General features: G+C 40.7%; 2 protein-coding genes across 3 annotated transcripts in view; one reads left to right on the top strand and one right to left on the bottom strand.

Moving 5' to 3' along the window:
* The window catches only part of usp38 (ubiquitin specific peptidase 38), a 16953-nt gene extending 15391 nt beyond the window's left edge, over positions 1-1562 (bottom strand). Inside the window, exon 1 of one of the 2 annotated variants that reach the window (XM_083538620.1) lies at positions 1417-1562. The gene's annotated coding sequence lies outside the window, so the exon portion shown is untranslated. The remainder of the gene's footprint in view (positions 1-1416) is intronic. The other variant, XM_083538619.1, reaches the window with a different exon arrangement.
* A 6006-nt stretch (positions 1563-7568) lies between these two features.
* On the top strand, positions 7569-20135 carry smarca5 (SNF2 related chromatin remodeling ATPase 5). The gene is made up of 24 exons (XM_083540604.1): positions 7569-7936; positions 11278-11388; positions 11474-11640; positions 12169-12269; positions 12370-12470; positions 12558-12737; positions 12832-12987; positions 13150-13281; positions 13826-13894; positions 13999-14108; positions 14201-14427; positions 14843-14964; positions 15208-15360; positions 15482-15614; positions 15823-15971; positions 16130-16249; positions 16415-16522; positions 16632-16745; positions 16891-17013; positions 18550-18682; positions 18771-18889; positions 19147-19359; positions 19470-19580; positions 19675-20135. The coding sequence occupies exons 1-24, from the start codon at positions 7862-7864 to the stop codon at positions 19738-19740; spliced, it is 3093 nt and encodes a 1030-aa protein (XP_083396730.1). The 5' UTR covers positions 7569-7861; the 3' UTR covers positions 19741-20135.
* The last annotated feature ends 2676 nt before the right edge of the window (positions 20136-22811 follow it).

The following is a 22811-nucleotide window of genomic DNA, read 5'->3' as shown; positions in this document are numbered from 1 at the left end:
TTGGCATTATCTCATATCTTATCTCATTTATCTCATTTGTGCAACTAAACAGTTGAGGGATAAGGGCCTTGATTAAGGCCCAGAGGTAGGAATAGTTCTCCAAAGAAATTTGGGATGGGCAACAAACACACACACACACACACACACACACACACACACACACACACACACACACACACACACACTGCCCAAAGGAGTGAATATTTCAATATCTTATTTATTTATTTTTTTTCTCTTCAACATCCATGTTACATTTACACCTTTATCCAAAACAGGTTTAAATGATCTCATCTATATAATGAGTTAAGGGTCTTGCTCAAGGGCAAAGCAGTGGCAGCTCGGTGGGGATGGGATTTGAACTTACAACCTTCCACATAAAGAACAACGTCTTAACCACTAAGCTGCCACTTCCCTCAGAATCACAATGAGATTAAAGAAGATCTTAGATCATTATCTAAGAAGATCTGAGACGATCGTTTGAGACGATCAATCATTTGAAAAGATCCTAGACGACCATTTGAGAAGATCATAAACAATAATTTTAAGAAGATCTTTTGAGAAGATCATAAACAATCATTTGAGAAGATCCGAGGCAATCACCTGAGAAGAACTGAGAAAAAGTCTAATCCAAAGTAAAAAATATGAATGAAACAACAGAGACAGAATCTGATCAGACTAAACATATTTCCATTTTAGAAAGATGTAATAAAATATTATATCATGAAGTGCTTTTAATATTTCATGCAGAAAAAAAAAATAAAAAAGGCATTTTCTAATCTAAATGACTGAGCATCATATAAATATATACATTAATTCAGTAAATAATAAAAAGCAATTAAAAAATGGGGTTTCAATATTTTTTCTAATTAAATATTAATAATAAAAAAAAAACGAGAAACATATTTGTGTATTGATAATGATCATGCAGCAAAGCTACAATTATTAGCAACTTAGCTTAGCATCTTGTAGAGCTTTCTATGATGAAACACGATCAATTCCCTTAAAAGTATTAGACACGAAAAATAATTAGGATATTGTATTAATAAATATTGGTAAATATTTACCCTTTGTGAATCTAATTTATATAAATCAACTAATCAGATTTGATTAGGAAAAAAACCCAACAAAGCCCCCAATACCAATGTCTTTTTAAACAGACATCGAAATTTTACTACCCGCTTTACGGCAAACCAACATCCTGCGCCTGAATTGGCCAGTGATTCAAGACACCAATCAGTAAGCCTGAAGTTTGTTCAAATTAGCCAATCGCAAAGCACAACGAGAAAAACGGGTAGGAACTAAACAACTCTGTAGGCAGGCCAGGGGACTACACTGACTTAACAAAATTTTGGCCGTTTCAATGTTTAGTTTCTGGTATAAATAAAAACCGAATTAACATAAAAAAAATAGACTTACCGATTGTCATTTTACACGATTCCTGAACGAACTCTAACGAGATGCTTCATTAATAAATTTAATCCGATTTAATCCTTAACGCAGTGTTTTGATTATACTTCAGTGCGACAATCAGCTGATGAACATTTGCGTCATCATCCTGCGACCGGCTATAAACCAGGACCTTGTAGGGCTTTCTCAAATTTTGCCAGTTTTTTTGTTTAGGAATATTTTTAAGCATTAAAAAAAGAATAATAATAAAAAAAATGTGTGTGTTTCTTTATTGAAATCCTTACTTAGGAAGTTTATAGTTATTGAACAAATAAATGATCTGTACGCAAATGTGCATATTGTACTGTGTTTTATATTTTATATTACATTAGACAGTAATTTTTCCATTACACTGCTAATATTAATAATGATATTTATTTATAAATAAATGTTTAAGTATTTAATTAAAGTTGTACCATATAGCTTCACAAAACAGGTTCTCTGTGGTATTCATTTGTCAAATAAATGCTTTTACAACTAGAAGTGTTAATAGGAAAGTACATGGAAAGTAAATGAACAGAAAAATAAATTAAAACTAAATCAATATTTGGTGTGACCACCGTTTGCCTGCAAATCATTATCAGTTTGTCTTGGTACACTTGGACACAGCTTTTGAAGCATTTAACCTTTTAACCTGTCCATTAATGTGTGTTTCTGTCATGAAATATATATTTTCTGGTACACAGTCAAGTCAGTATATAGGAAGCAGTACTTAATGTGTGATTAGAATTAGCACACTTGAGCACAATATTTTTTGTTCTTGAAAGGTGTTCTGTCTTCTTTTTTCAGTTGCTCCCATTAGGGGTCACCACAGCGGATCATCCGTCTCCATACTACTCTGTCCTCTACATCTGCCTCTTTCAAACCAACTACCTGCACGTCTTCCCTCACCACATCCATAAACCTTCTCCTTGGCCTTCCTCTTTTCCTCCTTCCTGGTGGCTCCATCCTCAGCATTCTCACACTGATATACCCCATGTCCCTCCTCTGCGCATGTCCAAACCAATCTCAAACTCACCTCCCTCACCTTGTCTTCAAAATGTTCTACATGCGCTGTCCCATTAATAAACTCATTTCTAATCCTGTCCATCATCGTCACTCCCGAAGAAAACCTAAACATCCTCAGCTCTGCTACCTCCATCTCCACCTCCATCTGACTTTTACTCAATGCCACTGTCTCTAAACCAGCGGTCCCCAACTTTTTTTGTGCCACGGACTGGTTTAATGTCGGACAATATTTTTTACGGACCGGCCTTTAAGGTGTGGCGGATAAATACTGCTATTGTTCTATATCATTTACATTTACATTTGCGGCATTTAGCAGACGCCCTTATCCAGAGTGACGTACAAAAGTGCTTTGAGTCTCTAGTAATGAATAAATCTACACTGGTATGCTAGATTGCAAACTTAATATAAATATAACCCTTGAATTCTACAAACTTGGAAAGTGCTAATTTAAGTATTTCAGGAAGAGGTAGGTCTTCAGTCGTCGCTTGAAGATAGTCAGGGACTCTGCTGTACGGACATCTAGGGGAAGTTCATTCCACCACCTCAGTGCCAGAACAGAGAAGAGCCTTGAAATATACTTACCTCCTATTCTGAGAGAAGGTGGTACCAGTCGAGCAGTGCTGGAGGATCTGTTCATATTAATCATCATCTACAATATCCTTCCCTGATGGGGCGGCTTCAGAGTACTTTATCTCCGGACACTTCCTATAAGGGTCCGCATCCAACAATTCCAAATTTTACCAGAACCCTAGCGAGTTCACTCATTTAAAGTTAGCCCTTGATAACATTCTTCCTGCCGATGCAGCTGAGCTTTTCAAGTATCAGGTTCTCCTAGGACACCTCAAGTTTCCAGAGGCTTGCCTAATATCAGACTCATTCCTAAATTCCTCTTGGCCATACACGGACACTATGACTACGCTTACTGACAGATACGGACTACCTTATCAGTTAGCCCTAACTAAGATAGCAGAACTCATGGATGCCCATAATATACAGCCTGGAGATGTAGCCAGTTTCGATCTGTTCGCCCTCCAAATTCAAGCTCTCATGGGTCTCTTGAAGTCATTAGATCCTAAGGGAGATGCAGAACTACGGTGCGGCTCACATATAGTACGGTGCGGCTCACATGTAGCACATTGACTCACCAAATTACCCTTGAATTTGTGTGCCTTATTCAGACGACACTTGCCTTGTCAGAATTCCTATACTCTACCGGATGTGGCAGAGTGGCTTCCCGTTGTCAAGACTCTAAGAGCTTGAATCAGAGAAGTAGGATGTTGCGGCCAAAACCAGGCCCAGTGGCAAAGCATAAACTTGCTTCTGTTCTGCATGGAGCTGTACGACCCCCCCGAAGCAGTTACTCAGGTGCTAATGCCCTTGCATCAGTCTGAGCCAGCACGGGGATCTGAACAGAGCAGATTTCTGTGCCCATACTGCGACAGTACCGAACATGACTCAATCCCGTGTACCACGTTCCAGGCGTTTAGTACAGATCAGATGATCAAATGTATCAAGGACAACAAGCGTTGTTGGAAATGTGGACGATCACACTTAGCTAAAGATTGTACCCCAAAGAAGCACTGTCATATGTGCAGTGGGAAACATCTTCAAATCCTTTATAAGGTTAATAGCCGACCTCAAAAGGAGAGTACCTGTCTAGTGAGTTCCATGAGCAAAACCCTGTATCTAGACAGGCCAAAAGGTTCCAAGAGTGTTCTGCTGAAAGTGATCCCTGTTGTATTACAACACAACAATCGATCCCTGAACACCTATGCAGTACTCGATGGCGGATCCGAAAGGACTATGCTACTCCCACCTGCAGTTAAGAAACTAGGGCTACAATGACAGAAGGAAGATTTAACATTAAGAACTATTCAACAAGATGTCAAGAAACTCAATGGGGCAGCAGTTTCCAGTACCCCTTTGCAACACTCAAGCAGAGATACCAACACCTGTAGAGGACATTCCTTTACAGCCCATTGATAAAATACAACCTTTCCTTTTGATAGGAGCAGACCATCCACACCTTATAACACCTATTGAGCCTGTATGCCTTGGGCCCCCTGGAGGTCCAGTAGCAATCAGAACTAGACTAGACTGGGCATTACAAGGCCCAACAAGCTTTCTGCAGCAACAGCTACAGCCTCAGCAATGTTTACATATCTCCTTAACCCATCAAATGGAGGAACTGTCCTGGAACGTGGAAAGACTTTGGCATGGTGATACTATTTCACACAGGAATGAGAAATTAGTTCCACGATCAAAGCAGGATCAAGTGGCAATGGATTTACCACAAACCAGAACGACCAGGGTGATAGTAGATGGAGTGAATCGCTACGCAACTCCCCTTTTAAGGAAAGCTAATAAGCCACAACTCTGTACCTCTAAGGACTCATATATACATTGCATATAATGAAGAGATTAGGAAACTAGAGCTTGTTACACCAAACAGGTGGAGTCAAGACCCACCATTCTTACTTCAAACTGAATCAAAGTGGCCAATTCTGCCATCCCTTAAAACCCCTGAAGATAAAGTGGAAAGGAGAACCAGTGTATTCTGCGGTGTCACACAAACATAAAATTCCTTAGATCCCAGTGAGTACAGTTCTTGGAATGGCCTTGTTGAAGCCACAGTTCAATACTGTCAAAGTGATTTAAATCAATCTAGTTTACCTACAGCTAAGGATTATGTGACAGCAGAACATCTTCTCTTCCGTAACATCCAACAAGACAGCTTTCCAGAGGAATACGAACAATTAAAGTCTGGTAAACCAGTATTCACTACAAGTAGATTACACACTTTAGCCCCAGAGTTTGACAAAGCCAGTCAGCTTATACAGGTCGGAGGACGTCTACATCGTGCCAAAGGCCTGGAACTCCAGACAGTTCACCCCATTATCCTGGACCCTCATCATCCAGCCACCAAACTACTTATTCAGGACTATGATAGTAAGCTGAAGTCACCCAGGACTGGAACGAGTATTTGCTGAAATGAGGAGTGTCTGGATACCAAGAGGTCGTGAAGCTTTTCGAAAATCTCAACATAACTGCATGGAATGTCGTAAGTGGAAGGCTAAACCTGAGACCCCTAAAATGGCTGATCTTCCTCCAGTACGCTTGAGACTCCACGAACCACCCTTTTACAGTACTGGATTGTTTTGGGCCTTTCCAAATCAAAATAGGCAGATGCCTGGAGAAAAGATGGGTAATAATCTTCAAGTGTCTCACAACTCGAGTACACATTGAGCTTCTCACAGCTATAGACACTGATTCCTTCCTCATGGCTCTGAGAAGATTAATAGCACGCAGAGGCACCTCCTCTGAACTGATATCTGACCAAGGCACTAACTTCCAGGGTGAAGAGAGAGTTAAGAGATGCCTTAAGGAATTGCAGACAGGAACTTCAACAGCATTTCGCCAAACAAAAGATTGAAATTCGGTTCAACCCGCCTAATGCCCCTCACTTTGGTGGCAGCTGGGAAAGGGAGATCCGATCTCTTAAAAATGCCCTCCTTACAGTAGTAGAAGTTCTTCAAACAGTACTTATCGAGATAGGGGGAATTCTCAATAGCAAACCTCCAGGTTATGTCTCCTCTAATGTAGCAGATTTAGACCCAATTACCCCAAATCTTCTGCTCATGGGGCGGCCAGGCAGCTCTTTACCTCAAGTAATATACCCTGCCGATGAATCCATAGGACGACGTAGATGGAGACAAAGTCATGTTCTCACTGATCATTTCTAGTCAAGGTTTGTGAGACACTACTTACCCAATCTCCAGCTATGACTCAAATGTCATGCAGAGATTAAAACCCTTGCAGTTGGGTCTGTTGTTATGATGGTTGATCCCCAGCTACCACGAGCCCTTTGGTTGATCGGGGGGAGTAAAGGACATTCCCTGGAACGATGGACAAATAAGGTCTGCAGAGGTCAATGTTAAGGGTCGATTATACACAGACAGTTACCCGTTTCATTAATCTACCAGAGATAGCTGATGAGGACGATTCCAAGATCAAACCTACAGACTTTTAACTTGGATTTAGGGGCAAATATGCCATGCATATTTGGGGGCAGCAGTGTAATCAGAATCAGAATCAGGTTTATTGGCCAAGTGTTTTGACACACACAAGGAATTTGGTTCCAGCTGTTTGTGACTCTCAAAAGCACAGACATAAATAAAACCTATACATGACAAAACAGACAAGACAAGACAAAAGCAGACTATACAAGACAATACAGACAATATGAGACAGTATAGACAGTGTGGGTAATAAAAAGGGATAAAGATCAGTAATGTACATAAAGTGTGAGAGTGCAAATGACAGTATTGTGTGCCAGGAATGATAGTGAGTTTACTATAGAACTTTGTACAATATATAGCAGCCATAGTGTGTGTGTTACATATACAGATTATGTGATGACTGACAGTTCTGTGTGGTACTTGGATAGATATGAGCAGGGAATATAATTATGGTAAGTTGTTAGTCAGGGTGATTGCTTGAGGAAAGAAACAGTTCCTGTGTCTGGCAGTTTTAGTGAACAAAGTTCTGTAGCGCCTGCCAGAAGGGAGGAGCTGAAGAAAGGATTCCCATTCAATTGTGTTTCCAGGCTTCACCACTAAAGGCAAACATACACTTTACCAATCATGACAAGTTACTTATGACATCGCAGTGCGCCACCGTTCTCCATCAAGAGTATAAAAGGTCAGAACACTGAGCAGCAGTCTTCATTCAATAGTGGGCATTTAACATTGAACAACCTGTCATTCAACAATGGTCATTCGACATCACAGAACCTACCAAACAGTAGCTAGCAACTGATTCATCCTGTACCGTGTTTTACTGACACACTGGGGCGAGAACATTCTCATGATCAGCACACACCAGATAGTGAAACTCCCTTATATGGTCCTTCAAGCTAGATAGCAAAACCACTCCACTGCCATCCCTCTCATTCACACATATGTACTTTGTCTTACTCCTTGAAAAATTAAGAAGAGATCATCAGTGTTATTCACTGCCTGATCAGTGTTTTTGACAGTACTGTACTTAGGAACACAAGGGGCCCTTTGGGTTTCGAAAGAGTCGACTCTTTTGGAGCGGTGAACCGATTCAAAGGAGTTGACTAACCGAAACTGGGGAGAGTACAGAGACATCTCGCGAGACTTCAGCGGCAGCAGTGAAGGACATTGAAATCTTGCGATATTTGGGCCGCTTGTGCGGGAAACGGTGGCGACAAAAAATAAAAAAAAAGCCGGTGGGAAGTGAGAGACGGAACGCGTGGCTTTGTTGTTTATATCGTTGTATATTGTATTAAATTCGGCTTGGAGAAAGAAAAGGATCTGGGGAGGATTATAAAAACCTGTGTTTTATATCTGACTTGGCTTTAAAGGAGATTGAAGAGCGAAGGATGTCTGAGACGGAGGGAAGTGTGGACAAACAGCGGGAAGAAGAAGCTGAAGTTGAGCAGCCCGTATTGGTTCAGGTGAAACACCACCAGCCGCAATAAAACCGGGGTTTTATTACACATTAATGTACATTTCATTACTAAATAACTGTGTATAACACCGATGTGTGGAAGTCTGGGACCCCAGCACGGTGTAGTAACTTTGGGCGAAATGAATCAGCTAGCGTGTTAGCATGTTAGCTCTTCGGCTTTACCTTGTATTGTTCCTTTAGCTAGCTGCCACGAGCTTCGCTAGCCACGCACTTTTATATTTATTAATTTACATATATATGAATACTTTCTAGATTATATTTAATCCGAACAGTAAATAATAGGGTGATCTGTTATTTATTTATTTTTACTATCTTAACGTTTTTTTGTGTGTTTTATCGAAAGAAAACAAAAACGGAAATATGTCACACTACTTCCGGTACGTGTATTGGCGAGCATTCGGTTAATTGTTTATCTCCACAGTAATAAAAAAATGCGATTATTGTATAAATCGTGTATCGGAAAAAAAACCACACGCCATTAGAAAGAGATGATGAACAAACACCTGCTCATGCTAAAGAGCTAGCCGCGTTGATCAATAGAGGAAGCCTGATTTACCGATTATACCGCGATATTTATCTCAAAGAAGAAAAAAAAGGTTCACGATATTAGACTGCCTTTTGTGTGTCAAAGCTGGTGGTGAAAATGAAAGGAACATGACTTCTCTTTGTACATCCACTGATATGTTTCGATGTGTTAAACACACACTGTCCACAGCTTTCCATCCAGGCACTCTGAAAATAACTCAACGTACCCTAGTGAACATGTCAAATCTGTGTCCAAAGTGTAAATATTTGGTGTGAGCACCATTGGTATCCACCACTGCGCTAATCCTCTTGGGCATGAAATTCACCAGAGCTGCACAGGTTGTTGCTGGGATCCTCTTCCACTCCTCCATAATGACATCACAGAGCTGCTGGATGTTGGGCTCCTCAAACGGAAAGTGGAGAAGTGTCATTTCTCCACTTTCCGTTTGAGGAGCCCAACAGGTGCTCAATAGGGTTTAGTGCTGGAGACATACTTGGCCATTCCATCACCTTGAGCTTCCTCAGTAAGGCAGTTGTCATCTTGTCGGTGTGTTTGGGGTCATTATTATGTTGGAAAACCTCAGTTCGGCCCAGTTTCTGAATGGAGGGCATCATGTTCTGCTTCAGAATGACACAGAACATGTTGGAATCCATGTTTCCCTCAATGAACTGCATCTCCCCAGTTCCAGCAGCAATCATGCAGCCTCAGACCATGATGCTGCCACCACCATGCTTTACTGTTGTTAAGACACAATTGTCTTGGTCCTCCTCACCAGGGCATCACCACACATGCTGGACACCATCTGATCCAGACAAGTTTATCTTAGTCGCATCAGACCAAAGGACATGGTTTCAGTAATGCATGATCTTGGACAGGTTGTTCTTCAGCAAACTGTTTGTGGGCTTTTTTGTGAGCCAGCTTCTGAAGATTCTTCCTTCTGGGACGACGGAAATGCAAACCAACTTGTTGCAGTGTGCGGCATACGGTCTGAGAACTAACAAGGGGACCTTCCGCTTCTGCAATGCTGCGGCACTCATGCATCTGTTTTTTGAAGCAGCTTCTGCACCTGATACACAGCCCGAAGACTCTAACTACTTTGATGGACCCTTGCGAGGTCTGTTCCGAGTGGAACCCATCTTAGAAAACCTCTGTATGACCAAGAGCACTGTAGAGTAACTCTGTTTCAGGCCGATACTGATCTTCTTATAGCCTCTGCATCTTTGTGGGGAGCAACAATGAATTTACCATGAGGTGCATGTTGAACATCCAGTGGTCAGTATGAGAGAATTTGTATGGTCGTGTCAAGCAGACAAAAACATGAACATGATAAATAGGACAGGTGGCTTTCCATGATTATATGATGTACAGCTGTTATCACTTAGGGTGTACTCACTTTTGTTGCCAGTTATTTAGACAATAAAGGCTGCATGTTTGTTATTTTTACCCTAAAATATATTCAAAATGTATTATTCTATAGTATTGTCCCTCAAGAAGATATACTACAGTGGTTGCTGCAAGGGGTGTAATCACTTTTGAGATACCATATATGCCTTTTTATTATTATTTTTTTGGCCTCCATTTCCTAAAATCTAATAGTTAATTAATAAGACATGGTGGAGAAAATTGCTTAAATTAAAAATGTCCTAAACGAAACAAGCCTCTCCAATCAGTGCACCTGTTAGCAGGTTTTTGTATCTGAGCCTACATGTGGCCTAAACTACAGCTGGTATAAAAACATACTCACTCAATCTTCAAATGCAGTGATAAGAACTTAAAGCCCAGAACACACCAAGCTAATAATCAGCCATTCGGGAATGTAGCTGTCTAGGTTACAGGTATTCTCTGGTACAGGAGATGCTTATGTGGTTCAATAAATGTTTAATTTAAACTCAAAAGTTCATGCTTTGTTTAGTCCCTTTAACTAAACATGGAGCACTGCGTTTCCCACGGACCATTATTACTGACGCACCACCCGCTAAACTCTGAAGTGCTCTGGACAGGGAACACAGAAGACGCTGCAGAATGGAAAACGGAGAAACAGGGAGAAAACAGGAGAAGATTCAGGCCATTGAAAATGGCAGAAAGTTTCCAAAGTTTGTGATCATTTAAAAAAAAAAAAAAAAAACCGCACAGTGCGGTTACCGTTTTGTCATTTCAAGTTGATTTTATATCATTTTTATTTATATACAGTGCAGCCAAAAGTCCCTGGGCATTGTCTGCCTCAGATTTTGTGGGTGTTTCAATACTTATATAGTCTATATAGTGTAGATAAGCACAGTCTTTATTTTGTCCCTAAAACATTTCTGGTGGTGATTTGATCAACTTGAACAGTTTTCGTGGAACTTTGGAGCTTCTTAACAGCATCTGCAGTAAATCAGCTCACATGCATGTTAGTCTTTATCAGGTTTAGATTGACAAATGTGTATATTGGATGATAAAAATTGATCGCACTGTCCGTTTTACATCCATAATGTTGTTCTGTTTGTTGCTGTTTCGAGAAGGTCATGATCACTAATGTCAAACCTGCGAGCGCACAGTTCGTGCCGGCGTTCATATTTTTTCCTTCTCCGTAGCTTGACTGGATATTTTGTGTGTGTGAAGTAAAAAGATCTGGTGACGTTTTATTTACGTGTACAATCGAGAAACTAATTATAATCCTTACTTGGTGCATCATCTCTACAGTGCAGCGCGTCATGTTTTATAATGCTGCGGTAACAGCCACAAGTAACATGCAGCATTAATTATTGTTTTGGAAGACGGTGCACTTTTGTTTAACTGCTCCATGTATGTGTGTGTTTAAGGATGTTGCTCCAGGTGCTGAAGAAGCCACACAGGACGGAGGTGAGCAGTCGTCCTCTCCTCCAGCTGAAAAGGCGAAGGTGGAGCAGTCGGTGTGTTATGAAGAGAAAGTGGTAATTATTCCTTTTCGGTTTCTAGACGATAATCCAGAGGGAGGGTGATTTCCGACTCTAAACCCACCGAATGTTTCCCTTTTAGAAAACAGACCGGACCAACAGATTCGAGTACCTGCTGAAGCAGACGGAGGTGTTCGCTCACTTCATTCAGCCCGCTGCCCAAAAGACCCCGACCTCTCCGCTGAAAATGAAGCCCGGTCGCCCTCGCATTAAAAAGGACGAGAAACAGAACCTGCTGTCTGCCGGGGAGTACGTCCTTTCATTTTTTTCCCCTCCTGCTCTCTGTCGTTCTTCTTCACCCATTGTTCGTTCTGCTGCTTGTTCCCGTTTATATTAAACTGGGGCTCCACAGATATCGTGATCTCAGTCCTTGACTCAGGGATATTAGTAGTAATATTTATAATAGTTCCTTGAGTAAGTGGTTGAGACATTAGTCTTTGGATTGGAAGGTCGGAAGTTCAAATCCCATCCCTACAAAGCTGCCACTCCTGGGCCCTTTAGCAAGGCCCTTAACCCAATATATACATGAGATAATTGCAGCAGAAAGTCAGCTAATAATGCTTCATCGCGTGTTACGTAATGGACGTGAGGTTTTATTTTTGCAACCACTCATTCTAATACATGTTTTAAAGGGACACCTCACAATGTGTTGGTCAGTGGTTGAGATGATTTAGTTTGATGACTTGATGTGCTGAAGCAGGGCAGATGTGCCTCGATGTTAAAATATTTATGATGCGTGTATCTTGGTTTGCTCACACACCACTTTGATCGCCACAGCAACCGTCACCGCCGCACCGAGCAGGAGGAGGACGAGGAGCTGCTCAGCGAGAGCAGTAAAGCTGCCAACGTGTGCACACGCTTTGACGACTCCCCGTCCTGTGAGTTCACGCCGCCTCGCGCTCACGTCAGAGATTTTCCATCGTCTCGCTCGAAAACTTTCCGGTCTTTAACGTGATTGATTTTTTTTTCCCCACACAGATGTGAAAACGGGCAAACTCCGAGATTATCAGGTCCGTGGACTGAACTGGTTGATTTCGCTGTATGAGAACGGAATCAATGGCATCCTGGCCGACGAAATGGTATGACGAGATCATGTAGAAACCCTCTTTAAGTTCGGTACGCGAGCATAACAAATGTAATCTTTCTTCCCTCCTTTTTGTCCTCAGGGTCTCGGTAAGACTCTTCAGACCATTTCTCTCCTGGGCTACATGAAACACTACAGGAACATCCTCGGGCCTCATATGGTTCTGGTTCCCAAGTCAACACTCTATAACTGGATGAATGAGTTTAAGCGCTGGGTTCCTTCGCTCCGCGCTGTTTGCCTGATAGGAGACAGGGAAGAGAGGGTGAGCCACGAGTCGCATCCCTGCAATCCGACCCCATGGTAATGTGCTTATGTACAACACTCAATTTCTTTGTGTGCGTCTGTGTGTTGATCAGACGGCGTTCATCCGGGACACCCTGTTGCCTGGAGAATGGGACGTGTGCGTCACTTCTTATGAAATGCTCATCATCGAGAGGGCGGTCTTTAAGAAGTTTAACTGGAGATACCTGGTGATCGACGAGGCCCATCGTATCAAGAATGAAAAATCTAAGGTCCGCCTCAAGAATTCATCATTTATATGATTGAATACGTACAATATTGTAAATTCTATTTATTTTTTGTACTAGTAAGTCTTGCTCCATGAACATCCCAGCCACATTAATCTAAGTGTTCTGCAAAATCAGTTTGTGAAAACAAGTCTGTCTGTCTGTCAGCTATCAGAAATCGTGCGAGAGTTCAAGACCACCAACCGGCTGCTGCTCACAGGAACCCCACTTCAGAACAACCTGCACGAGCTGTGGGCTCTGCTCAACTTCCTCCTGCCTGACGTCTTCAACTCCTCTGAGGTAGCCTCCTTAACAAAACCCTCAATGTTGAGCTTTCACAGTACGTTTCCTAAACGTTATAATTCAGTGCCACTCGACTGCATTCATACATTCAGACCAGTGGAAACACTGAATTATTATACAAGAAGCGTGTTTTTGTTACACACATCACAGTACAGCGCAAGTCTTTCAAGCTTGTCAATGTTTTGGATGCTTTGGAGGGTCAGGGCCTTCAACAAGGGCCCGTCAATAGCAGAAGAGCTCGAACCTTCTGATCAGTACCACAGAGCTTTTAGTTATTACACAACCAATGAGCAGAATTTCTTTCTCTTTTGATATAAAACGGGTCATGTGATGTAGGAAAGTGATGACTGATGTAATGTGACTGAAGTGCCAATGTTTTATTCCTTTTTATACATTTATACAGCTTTATATTTAATTCTCTTCCCTGACGGTAATGAAATCACAGGTTGTCATAATAGTACAATAGTCATAGTACAAGCAAGAGTATTCTGAATTGAGTTAGAGATTTCTATTACATTTTCTTCCTATTTCCATCCTGTAGGACTTTGATTCCTGGTTTGACACAAATAACTGTCTCGGAGACCAAAAACTGGTTGAGCGTTTACACACCGTAAGTGTTTTTTTTCCCCCTATGACCTGTATGAGTCCTGCATAATGGTGTATTTGTAATGGAAACCACCTTAAACCCAACTGTATCCGTTTCCAAATGTGTAGGTATTGCGTCCTTTTCTGCTGAGGCGTATCAAAGCTGACGTGGAAAAATCTCTGCTTCCTAAAAAAGAAGTCAAGATGTATGTTGGGCTCAGCAAGATGCAGAGAGAATGGTAATGCAGGCATCGTTACAGAAATGTCGAGACCCTCAAAGGAATAAACATCCAGACGTTGCTTACCCGAGATACGCTCTCCTTCCTGACAGGTATACCAAAATCCTAATGAAGGACATCGACATCTTGAACTCGGCGGGGAAGATGGATAAGATGCGTCTGCTGAACGTGCTGATGCAGCTGAGGAAGTGCTGTAATCACCCGTACCTGTTCGACGGCGCAGAACCCGGTCCACCTTACACCACCGACCTCCATCTCGTCGTCAACAGCGGAAAAATGGCTGTCCTCGATAAACTGCTGCCTAAGTTAAAGGAACAAGGTAAAGTGAGATTTTAAAATCCAGACCACCACATAAATATAGATATAAATATACATCAATTATATTAGTTTTATGTATTTAGGGCTGCAGCTATCAATTATTTTAATGAGATAATGAGATATTATCAAGAAAGAAAAAATAGGATGGGTCTCTCAAAACACACAAGAAACTTTTTTAGAAACATGTAAATTGCTGAATTTGCATACAAAAAATCAGAATATATTCATCAAAATGTAAACACAAATATCTAAATACAAATCTATTTTATTATTTATAAAAAAAATATTATTCGCACCCTTGCTGTAATCGAATGCATTTGTGAATTCACAATGCAGTTTTTAAATGAAGTTATTGGTCTACTACAGATTTTTACTCTTCATACTTGACTAATCTGCCTTTCTCTCTACGATTAAAGGTTCTCGTGTGCTGATCTTCAGCCAGATGACCAGGATGCTGGACATTCTGGAAGATTACTGTATGTGGCGTAACTATGGTTACTGCCGCCTGGATGGACAGACGCCTCATGAAGAGAGACAGGTACGCCCAGCTTTAAGGGAAGCTTTAAGAAAAAGACGTATTTAATTCGCCGGAGGCCGAAACCCTGCTGCAGGCTGACAAACCTAACGAACCTGAACAGTTCTTTTCAATTCGTTTCAGGTTTCTTAAAAGTTTTGAGGCTTTCGAAAATCTAAGTGTTAATTTTCAAATGAGTGATTTTTGCACCCTGTGTATTTTTTTATTTATTTATTTACATTTTATTTTTTTCCCTCCCCCCTTAAGATCTCCATCAACGTCTTTAACGAGCCCAACAGCTGCAAGTTTCTCTTCATGTTGAGCACTAGAGCCGGTGGTCTGGGGATTAACCTGGCTACAGCTGACGTGGTCATTATTTATGATTCAGACTGGAATCCTCAAGTGGACCTGCAGGCCATGGTTAGTGCATATTATTATTCATTGTTTCTTTCTGCTTGTTGTTTCTTTTTATCTTCATGAGCAAGTCTCGTGTTTTGAAAACTCAAGACTTAAATATTTGTATTTTAAATTTTTTTTACAGGACCGCGCTCACAGAATCGGTCAGAAGAAGCAAGTGCGCGTGTTCCGTTTTATTACAGAGAACACCGTAGAGGAGAGGATCGTAGAACGCGCCGAAATGAAACTGCGTCTAGACTCCATCGTCATCCAACAAGGTGAGGCCCTGACGGGACAAGTGGAGCCTGCGATCGATCGATATCGATCGATCGATCTCTCTCTCTCTCTTTCTCTCTTTCTCTCTTTCTTTCTTTCTTTCTTTCTTTCTTTCTTTCTTTCTTTCTTTCTTTCTTTCTTTCTTTCTTTCTCCCGGCTCGCTTGATCAACCTTTCTTTAACTATTTGGTCGCTGTTTTCTGACTTTTAGGTAGATTGGTTGATCCCAGCATGAACAAGCTGGGCAAAGACGAGATGCTGTCCATCATTCGACACGGCGCCACTCACGTCTTCGCTTCCAAGGAGAGTGAAATTACCGATGAAGACATTGATGTCATCTTGGAGAGAGGAGAAAAGAAGGTACACACACAAACGCATGCAACGGAAATCTCTTGCACGTTTCGTTTTGGGTTTTAGTTTTTATATATATATATATATATATATATATATATATATATAATTATATTGTATAACGTATTTTACAATTGAATTCAAATCCTTGTTCCTTATTCTTTAAGACGATGGAAATGAAAGAGAGGTTGTCCACGCTTGGTGAAGGCTCCCTGAAGAATTTCACCATGGACACCGAAAACAGTGTGTACAATTTCGAAGGCGAAGATTACAGAGAGAAGAAAAAGGTAACGGTTTACCTCCTGCAATGTTGTATCATATAAATATTCGAATCTTTTGAAGTCAGACGGATGTGAAAGTCTTGCTTAGTGATGTTTCCTAAAGCTAGAAACCAGAAGAACAGATTCTTATTTGTATTCATCTAAATGTTATTTTTTTTTTTTATCTCTCAGGTCATCACTAACTGGATTGAACCACCCAAAAGAGAGCGCAAAGCGAACTACGCTGTCGACGCCTACTTCAGAGAGGCCCTGCGTGTTAGTGAACCTAAAGCGCCAAAGGTACCGTCTGGGCTTTTGCTTTATCACAGAAGAGCAGTGGAAAAAATAATTCTTCAGTTATTCATTAAAGAAATCCTGAATTTTTTTTATTTCCTCTGTTCTTCTCCAGGCTCCTCGGCCTCCCAAACAGCCCAACGTTCAAGACTTCCAGTTCTTCCCACCTCGGCTGTTTGAGCTGCTCGAAAAGGAGATCTTGTACTACAGGAAAACTATCGGCTACAAGGTGCGTGTTGGCCGTGTTTCTCATTTGTACCCCTGTAAATATTTGTTAGGCTGCGGTTCTCGGATGGTATGTAGGTATGGTAAGGTAACAGGAACAGTCTAAGCGGCAGACATGTTTGTATAGCTCATGGGTCTCGATCTACCAGGTGCCGAGGAATCCTGACCTGGCCAACTCGGCTCAGGTGCAGAAGGAGGAGCAGGCCAAGATCGATGAAGCAGAGCCTCTAAATGAAGAGGAGCTGGAGGAGAAGGAGAACCTTTTGTCACAGGTCAGCTTTATGCGTTTTTAGAATATAGAACAAACCAAGACGGCATAATTAAGAATATGAATTCATCACCAATGCGTGCCATCGAGTCTGAAATGATTCAGTTTCCTCCAAAATGTACCAATAATATTTACTAATACTTAGAATTAGAAGGATTATCTCCAACACTTGTAACGGTAATGTGATTAAAACAGTGTATGCAGACGAAACTGTAAATGAAACAAACATACGTAACTAGAGTCACGAGAATAAGAAAGTGCACCCACCTTTCAATTCTGCTTCAGTGGGATTTTACGAGAACGTTGCATACACAAAACCTCAATAAACCAAAGTCATGCTGTAAAGAAGAGGGGCCAAAACTTCTCCAAAAAGATGAGTCCCCTAAACTCATACAAAAGCTGTTACTTCAAGTTATTTTTTCTAAAGGTGGATCCACACACGCACACTGCTTTCTATGTTGGATTACATATAGAAATCTTGTTTTTGGTGTTTTTATTTTTTGTAAAGAGATGCTTATTAGGTATATACAGTAAAATATACAAACACATTAATGTTTTAAAAACATTAAATTCTTCCCCCTCTTATGGAAAATCCCCCCCGCACAGTATATTTGTGATATCCTAAAAAAAACTATTATAATAATAACCAAATGTATAAAATACATAGATAAATGTAAGTAAAGGTTACTAATGGAGTCCAAAAGCAATACCAAGAGAAAAGAGAAAGAAATAGGAGAAAACAAACAATACTGAGGAGCAAATATGTGAATATCAGTCAGTTTAGTCTAAAAGTGGCCAAAAAAAAAAAGGGTCCAAATACAGTACATAATATAATATTTTTTTTTAGGGGGCTATAGGACATTAATTTGTTAATCCAGTGTCATCTTTCTGGGCGAGTTTCTGATTTCCAGTTTAAGTATACATACATTTTTGCTGGATCAAAGTCGATATGCTTATTTGCATATCGACTTTAAATTATTGCTATTATGTACTTCCAAAAAACGTTGAAGATTGAACAGCTCCAGAGCATGTGAAGAAGAGTCCCAGTTGCTTTACATCTTTGACACATGGCTGAAATGTCACCATTAAGTTTGTTTAATCAATAGGGGGTATAATATGTTCAGTGTAAAATGTTAAATTGAATTTGTCTGGGATTTAGTAGATTGACATCTTGTTTTTGTTTTTTTTGTTTCCAGATAAGGTTACTTTTCACAGTTCACTTATTTACATTTTTTTTTGTTCTACAATTCTTAACATTCTGTAAAGCTGCTTCGAGACGATGTCCATTGTGAAAAGCTCTATAGAACCAAACATTTAAATCGTTTTCAATAAATCAAATAGGATTGATGGAGGGACTTTTTTTTTTTTTTAACGATTGTGTATATAAGCATTAAAACAATTTGCCCCGTTGACAGTCATTTTTATATAGAAATTACCATTTGGCTGTAAAGGATTGCTGCAAGTAGATACATCTGGGTGTAATTTCTTTTCCCTTTATAAGGCTGTAATAACCATTCTTTTTCTTTTTTTTTAAAAATAGGGCTTTACCATTTGGAACAAGCGTGATTTTAACCAGTTCATTAAGGCTAATGAGAAATGGGGACGAGACGATATTGAGAACATTGCCCGTGAAGTCGAAGGCAAAACACCTGAAGAAGTCATGGAATATTCCGGTAGAGTAGCTCTCATCTGCCACACGTTTAAACGGTATCCATTATATGCATCACTGCTAAGTTAAAAATGACTTGTGTGTGTGTGTAGCTGTGTTCTGGGAGCGCTGCAATGAGCTACAGGATATTGAAAAGATCATGGCTCAGATAGAGAGAGGTGAAGCCAGGATTCAGAGGAGGATCAGCATCAAGAAAGCACTGGATTCAAAGGTAAGGGTCTGAGCTTATGTGCTTTACTTTTGTACATTTTCGATTTCGATTCAAGGATCTCTTGGGTACAGTCAGCATTCCAGTTCATCCCAAAGGTGTTCAATAGGGTTTATAGCGCTACAGCAGGCCAATCAAAATATGTTAAAACTCATGTGTGCACATGGGGGTCTTCATGCATTCCTTGAGATATTTTATATAATGTATATAATGGAAATGCCTTCAGTTTAATTTTTGTTAATGAATATTATTTTGGTCAGATCGGCCGTTACAAGGCACCATTCCACCAGCTAAGGATTTCTTACGGAACCAACAAGGGGAAGAACTACACAGAGGAGGAGGACCGATTCCTCATCTGCATGCTACACAAGCTGGGCTTCGACAAGGAGAGCGTCTACGATGAGCTGCGCCAGTGTATTCGTAACTCACCCCAGTTCCGCTTTGACTGGTTCCTGAAGTCTCGCACAGCTATGGTGAGTGATTTCACACGTTTCCCTAAAGGTGTTTTTAGTGCCTCTAAACCACACACTTGCACTGTGTTCTAAGTGCTGTTTAAAGCTGAAGCGTTCATGTGCAATTCCAGGAGTTACAGAGGAGATGCAACACTCTGATCACTCTAATCGAGCGTGAGAACATGGAGCTGGAAGAGCGGGAGAAGGCGGAGAAGAAGAAACGGGGGCCTCGCAATTCCTCAGTGAGTTTACCGTGTATAAACGTATTTCAGAATATACTTATTGGAGCGTGTATCACTTATACAGGACATTTAAAAACATGTTTTGCCGTTGCAGGCGCAGAAACGTAAGCAGGATGGGAATTCAGACGGCCGCGGTCGTAAGAAGAAGCTGAAGTTGTAAATCAAATTAAAACCACTGACTGATGAGGCGCTCTAGTAGAGCATTTGTGTTACGGGTCCCACTTACGTACTGTATCATCATGCCTCACAGTAGCTCATCCTTTTTAAAACGACGTAGTATTGTAAAATAGATTTTTTAGTTACGTAAGAATCTACGGCTGTGCTGTTTTTTTGTTTTGTTGTTGTTTTTTTTTTTTATCCCTTTTGTATCTGTAATTTGTGAGCTCTTGAAATAAATTTATTTATGTCTGTTGGTTACATACTACATTCCACTTTGCTTATAAGATTCATTTTCTTTTTCTTTTCTTTTTGAGCCACCAGTATTGTATACATGCCCTGAAACATCCTTTGGAAAAAATCTGTACAAGTTCAATAAATTCCTTTTTGTTTTGTAAATCTGCAGAGTTTGTGATGTGAAAAAAGAAAAAAGTTAAATTATGTACACACACACACACCACACACCACACACACACACACACACACACACATCGTAATCACCGGATTATAAAGCACACCCAAATATAAGCCGCACCCACTGAATTTTACAAAGATTTTTATTTTGAACATAAATACACCGCACCTGTCTATAAGTCGCAGGTGTCTACACTGAAACTAATGAACTTTACACAGGCTTTAACGAAAGACGGTGTCTGTTACACGGCTTGTATCTAAACAGTAGTCTACCAAGAAAGTCACTTTCTTCCTCCTTCCTTTCACAACTATTTTTCTCGAGAGTTTATCTTTTGGCATTGTCATGCGTTTAAAAATCACCATCGGTGAAGCTTTTCTCCTGATTCCGTGCAGCTCAGAACACAAGTGAAGTGTGTTTTTTTCATGCCCGGTTGTTTTCAGCGTGACGAATGATTCGCATTTCCTGTAGACAGTCCGAGTGAGCGGCAGGTCAAACGTCAGAGGAACCGCATCCATATTTATGATGTGGTGCGGTCTGATTCAGTGGGAGCGCATCTGATTTATTATAAAGAGTTTTATTGGTTCACCTGAACCCGTTCCGCAATTTCATTGGTCTAATGTTTTGGTGCTCAGCTTTTTGGTTTGTAGTTTGTGAAACCGGGAAAAATCCATAAATTAGCCGCTTTGTTGTTTTTATATATATATATACACAGTGAGGAAAATAAGTATTTGAACACCCTGCTATTTTGCAAGTTTTCCCACTTAGAAATCATGGAGGGTCTGAAATTGTCATCGTAGGTGCATGTCCACTGTGAGAGACATAATCTAAAAAAAAAATCCAGAAATCACAATATATGATTTTTTAACTATTTATTTGTATGATACAGCTGCAAATAAGTATTTGAACACCTGAGAAAGTCAATGTTAATATTTGGTACAGTAGCCTTTGTTTGCAGTTACAGAGGTCAAACGTTTCCTGTAGTTTTTCACCAGGTTTGCACACACTGCAGGAGGGATCTTGGCCCACTTCTCCACACAGGTTTCTGGCCTGTCGCTGAGAAACACGGAGTTCGAGCTCCCTCCAAAGATTCTCTATTGGGTTTAGGTCTGGAGACTGGCTAGGCCATGCCAGAACCTTGATATGCTTATTACAGAGCCACTCCTTGGTTATCCTGGCTGTGTGCTTCAGGTCATTGTCATGTTGGAAGACCCAGCCTCGACCCATCTTCAATGCTCTAACTGAGGGAAGGAGGTTGTTCCCCAAAATCTCGCAATACATGGCCCCGGTCATCCTCTCCTTAATACAGTGCAGTCGCCCTGTCCCATGTGCAGAAAAACACCCCCAAAGCATGATGCTACCACCCCCATGCTTCACAGTAGGGATGGTGTTCTTGGGATGGTACTCATCATTCTTCTTCCTCCAAACACGTTTAGTGGAATTATGACCCAAAAGTTCTATTTTGGTCTCATCTGACCACATGACTTTCTCCCATGACTCCTCTGGATCATCCGAATGGTCATTGGCAAACTTAAGACGTGCCTGGACATGTGCTGGTTTAAGCAGGGGAACCTTCCGTGCCATGCATGATTTTAAACCATGACGTCTTAGTGTATTACCAACAGTAACCTTGGAAACGGTGGTCCCAGCTCTTTTCAGGTCATTGACCAGCTCCTCCTGTGTAGTTCTGGGCTGATTTCTCACCTTCCTTAGGATCATTGAGACCCCACGAGGTGAGATCTTGCATGGAGCCCCAGTCTGATGGAGATTGACAGTCATGTTTAGCTTCTTCCATTTTCTAATGATTGCTCCAACAGTGGACCTTTTTTTCACCAAGCTGCTTGGCAATTTCCCCGTAGCCCTTTCCAGCCTTGTGGAGGTGTACAATTTTGTCTCTAGTGTCTTTGGACAGCTCTTTGGTCTTGGCCATGTTAGTAGTTGGATTCTTACTGATTGTATGGGGTGGACAGGTGTCTTTATGCAGCTAACGACCTCAAACAGGTGCATCTAATTTAGGATAATAAATGTAGTGGAGGTGGACATTTTAAAGGCAGACTAACAGGTCTTTGAGGGTCAGAATTCTAGCTGATAGACAGGTGTTCAAATACTTATTTGCAGCTGTATCATACAAATAAATAGTTTAAAAATCATATATTGTGATTTCTAGATTTTTTTTTTTTTTAGATTATGTCTCTCCCAGTGGACATGCACCTACGATGACAATTTCAGACCCCTCCATGATTTCTAAGTGGGAGAACTTGCAAAATAGCAGGGTGTTCAAATACTTATTTTCCTCACTGTATGTATATATACATACATACACGCACATATAAACGTGTGTGTTTTTTATTGTTTTTATGGAGTTTTATGTTGAAATAATAAAATGTATTAATAAAAAATATATAAAATGAAGTAAAATGTTAATACAGTACATTTTTGGGGTGACGCTCGTTTATCGCGGTTTTTAGTTTAGCGCAGTTTTGAAACGTAACCACCGCGATTACTATTGTTACACTATGTCTGTACTTCTGCACTGGAAGCTCCTGGAGCCAAGTGAAATTCCTTGTATGTGTAAGCATACTTGGTAATAAAGCTATTTCTGATTCTGAGGTCTGAGAGAATCAGTATCGAGTTCTGAGCATGGGACGAGTGCCGAAACATTC

The sequence above is a fragment of the Silurus aristotelis genome, assembly GCF_946808225.1.
Source record: "Silurus aristotelis genome assembly, chromosome: 4".
Lineage (NCBI taxonomy): Eukaryota > Metazoa > Chordata > Actinopteri > Siluriformes > Siluridae > Silurus > Silurus aristotelis.
This window is presented reverse-complemented; position numbering and strand designations above follow the sequence as displayed.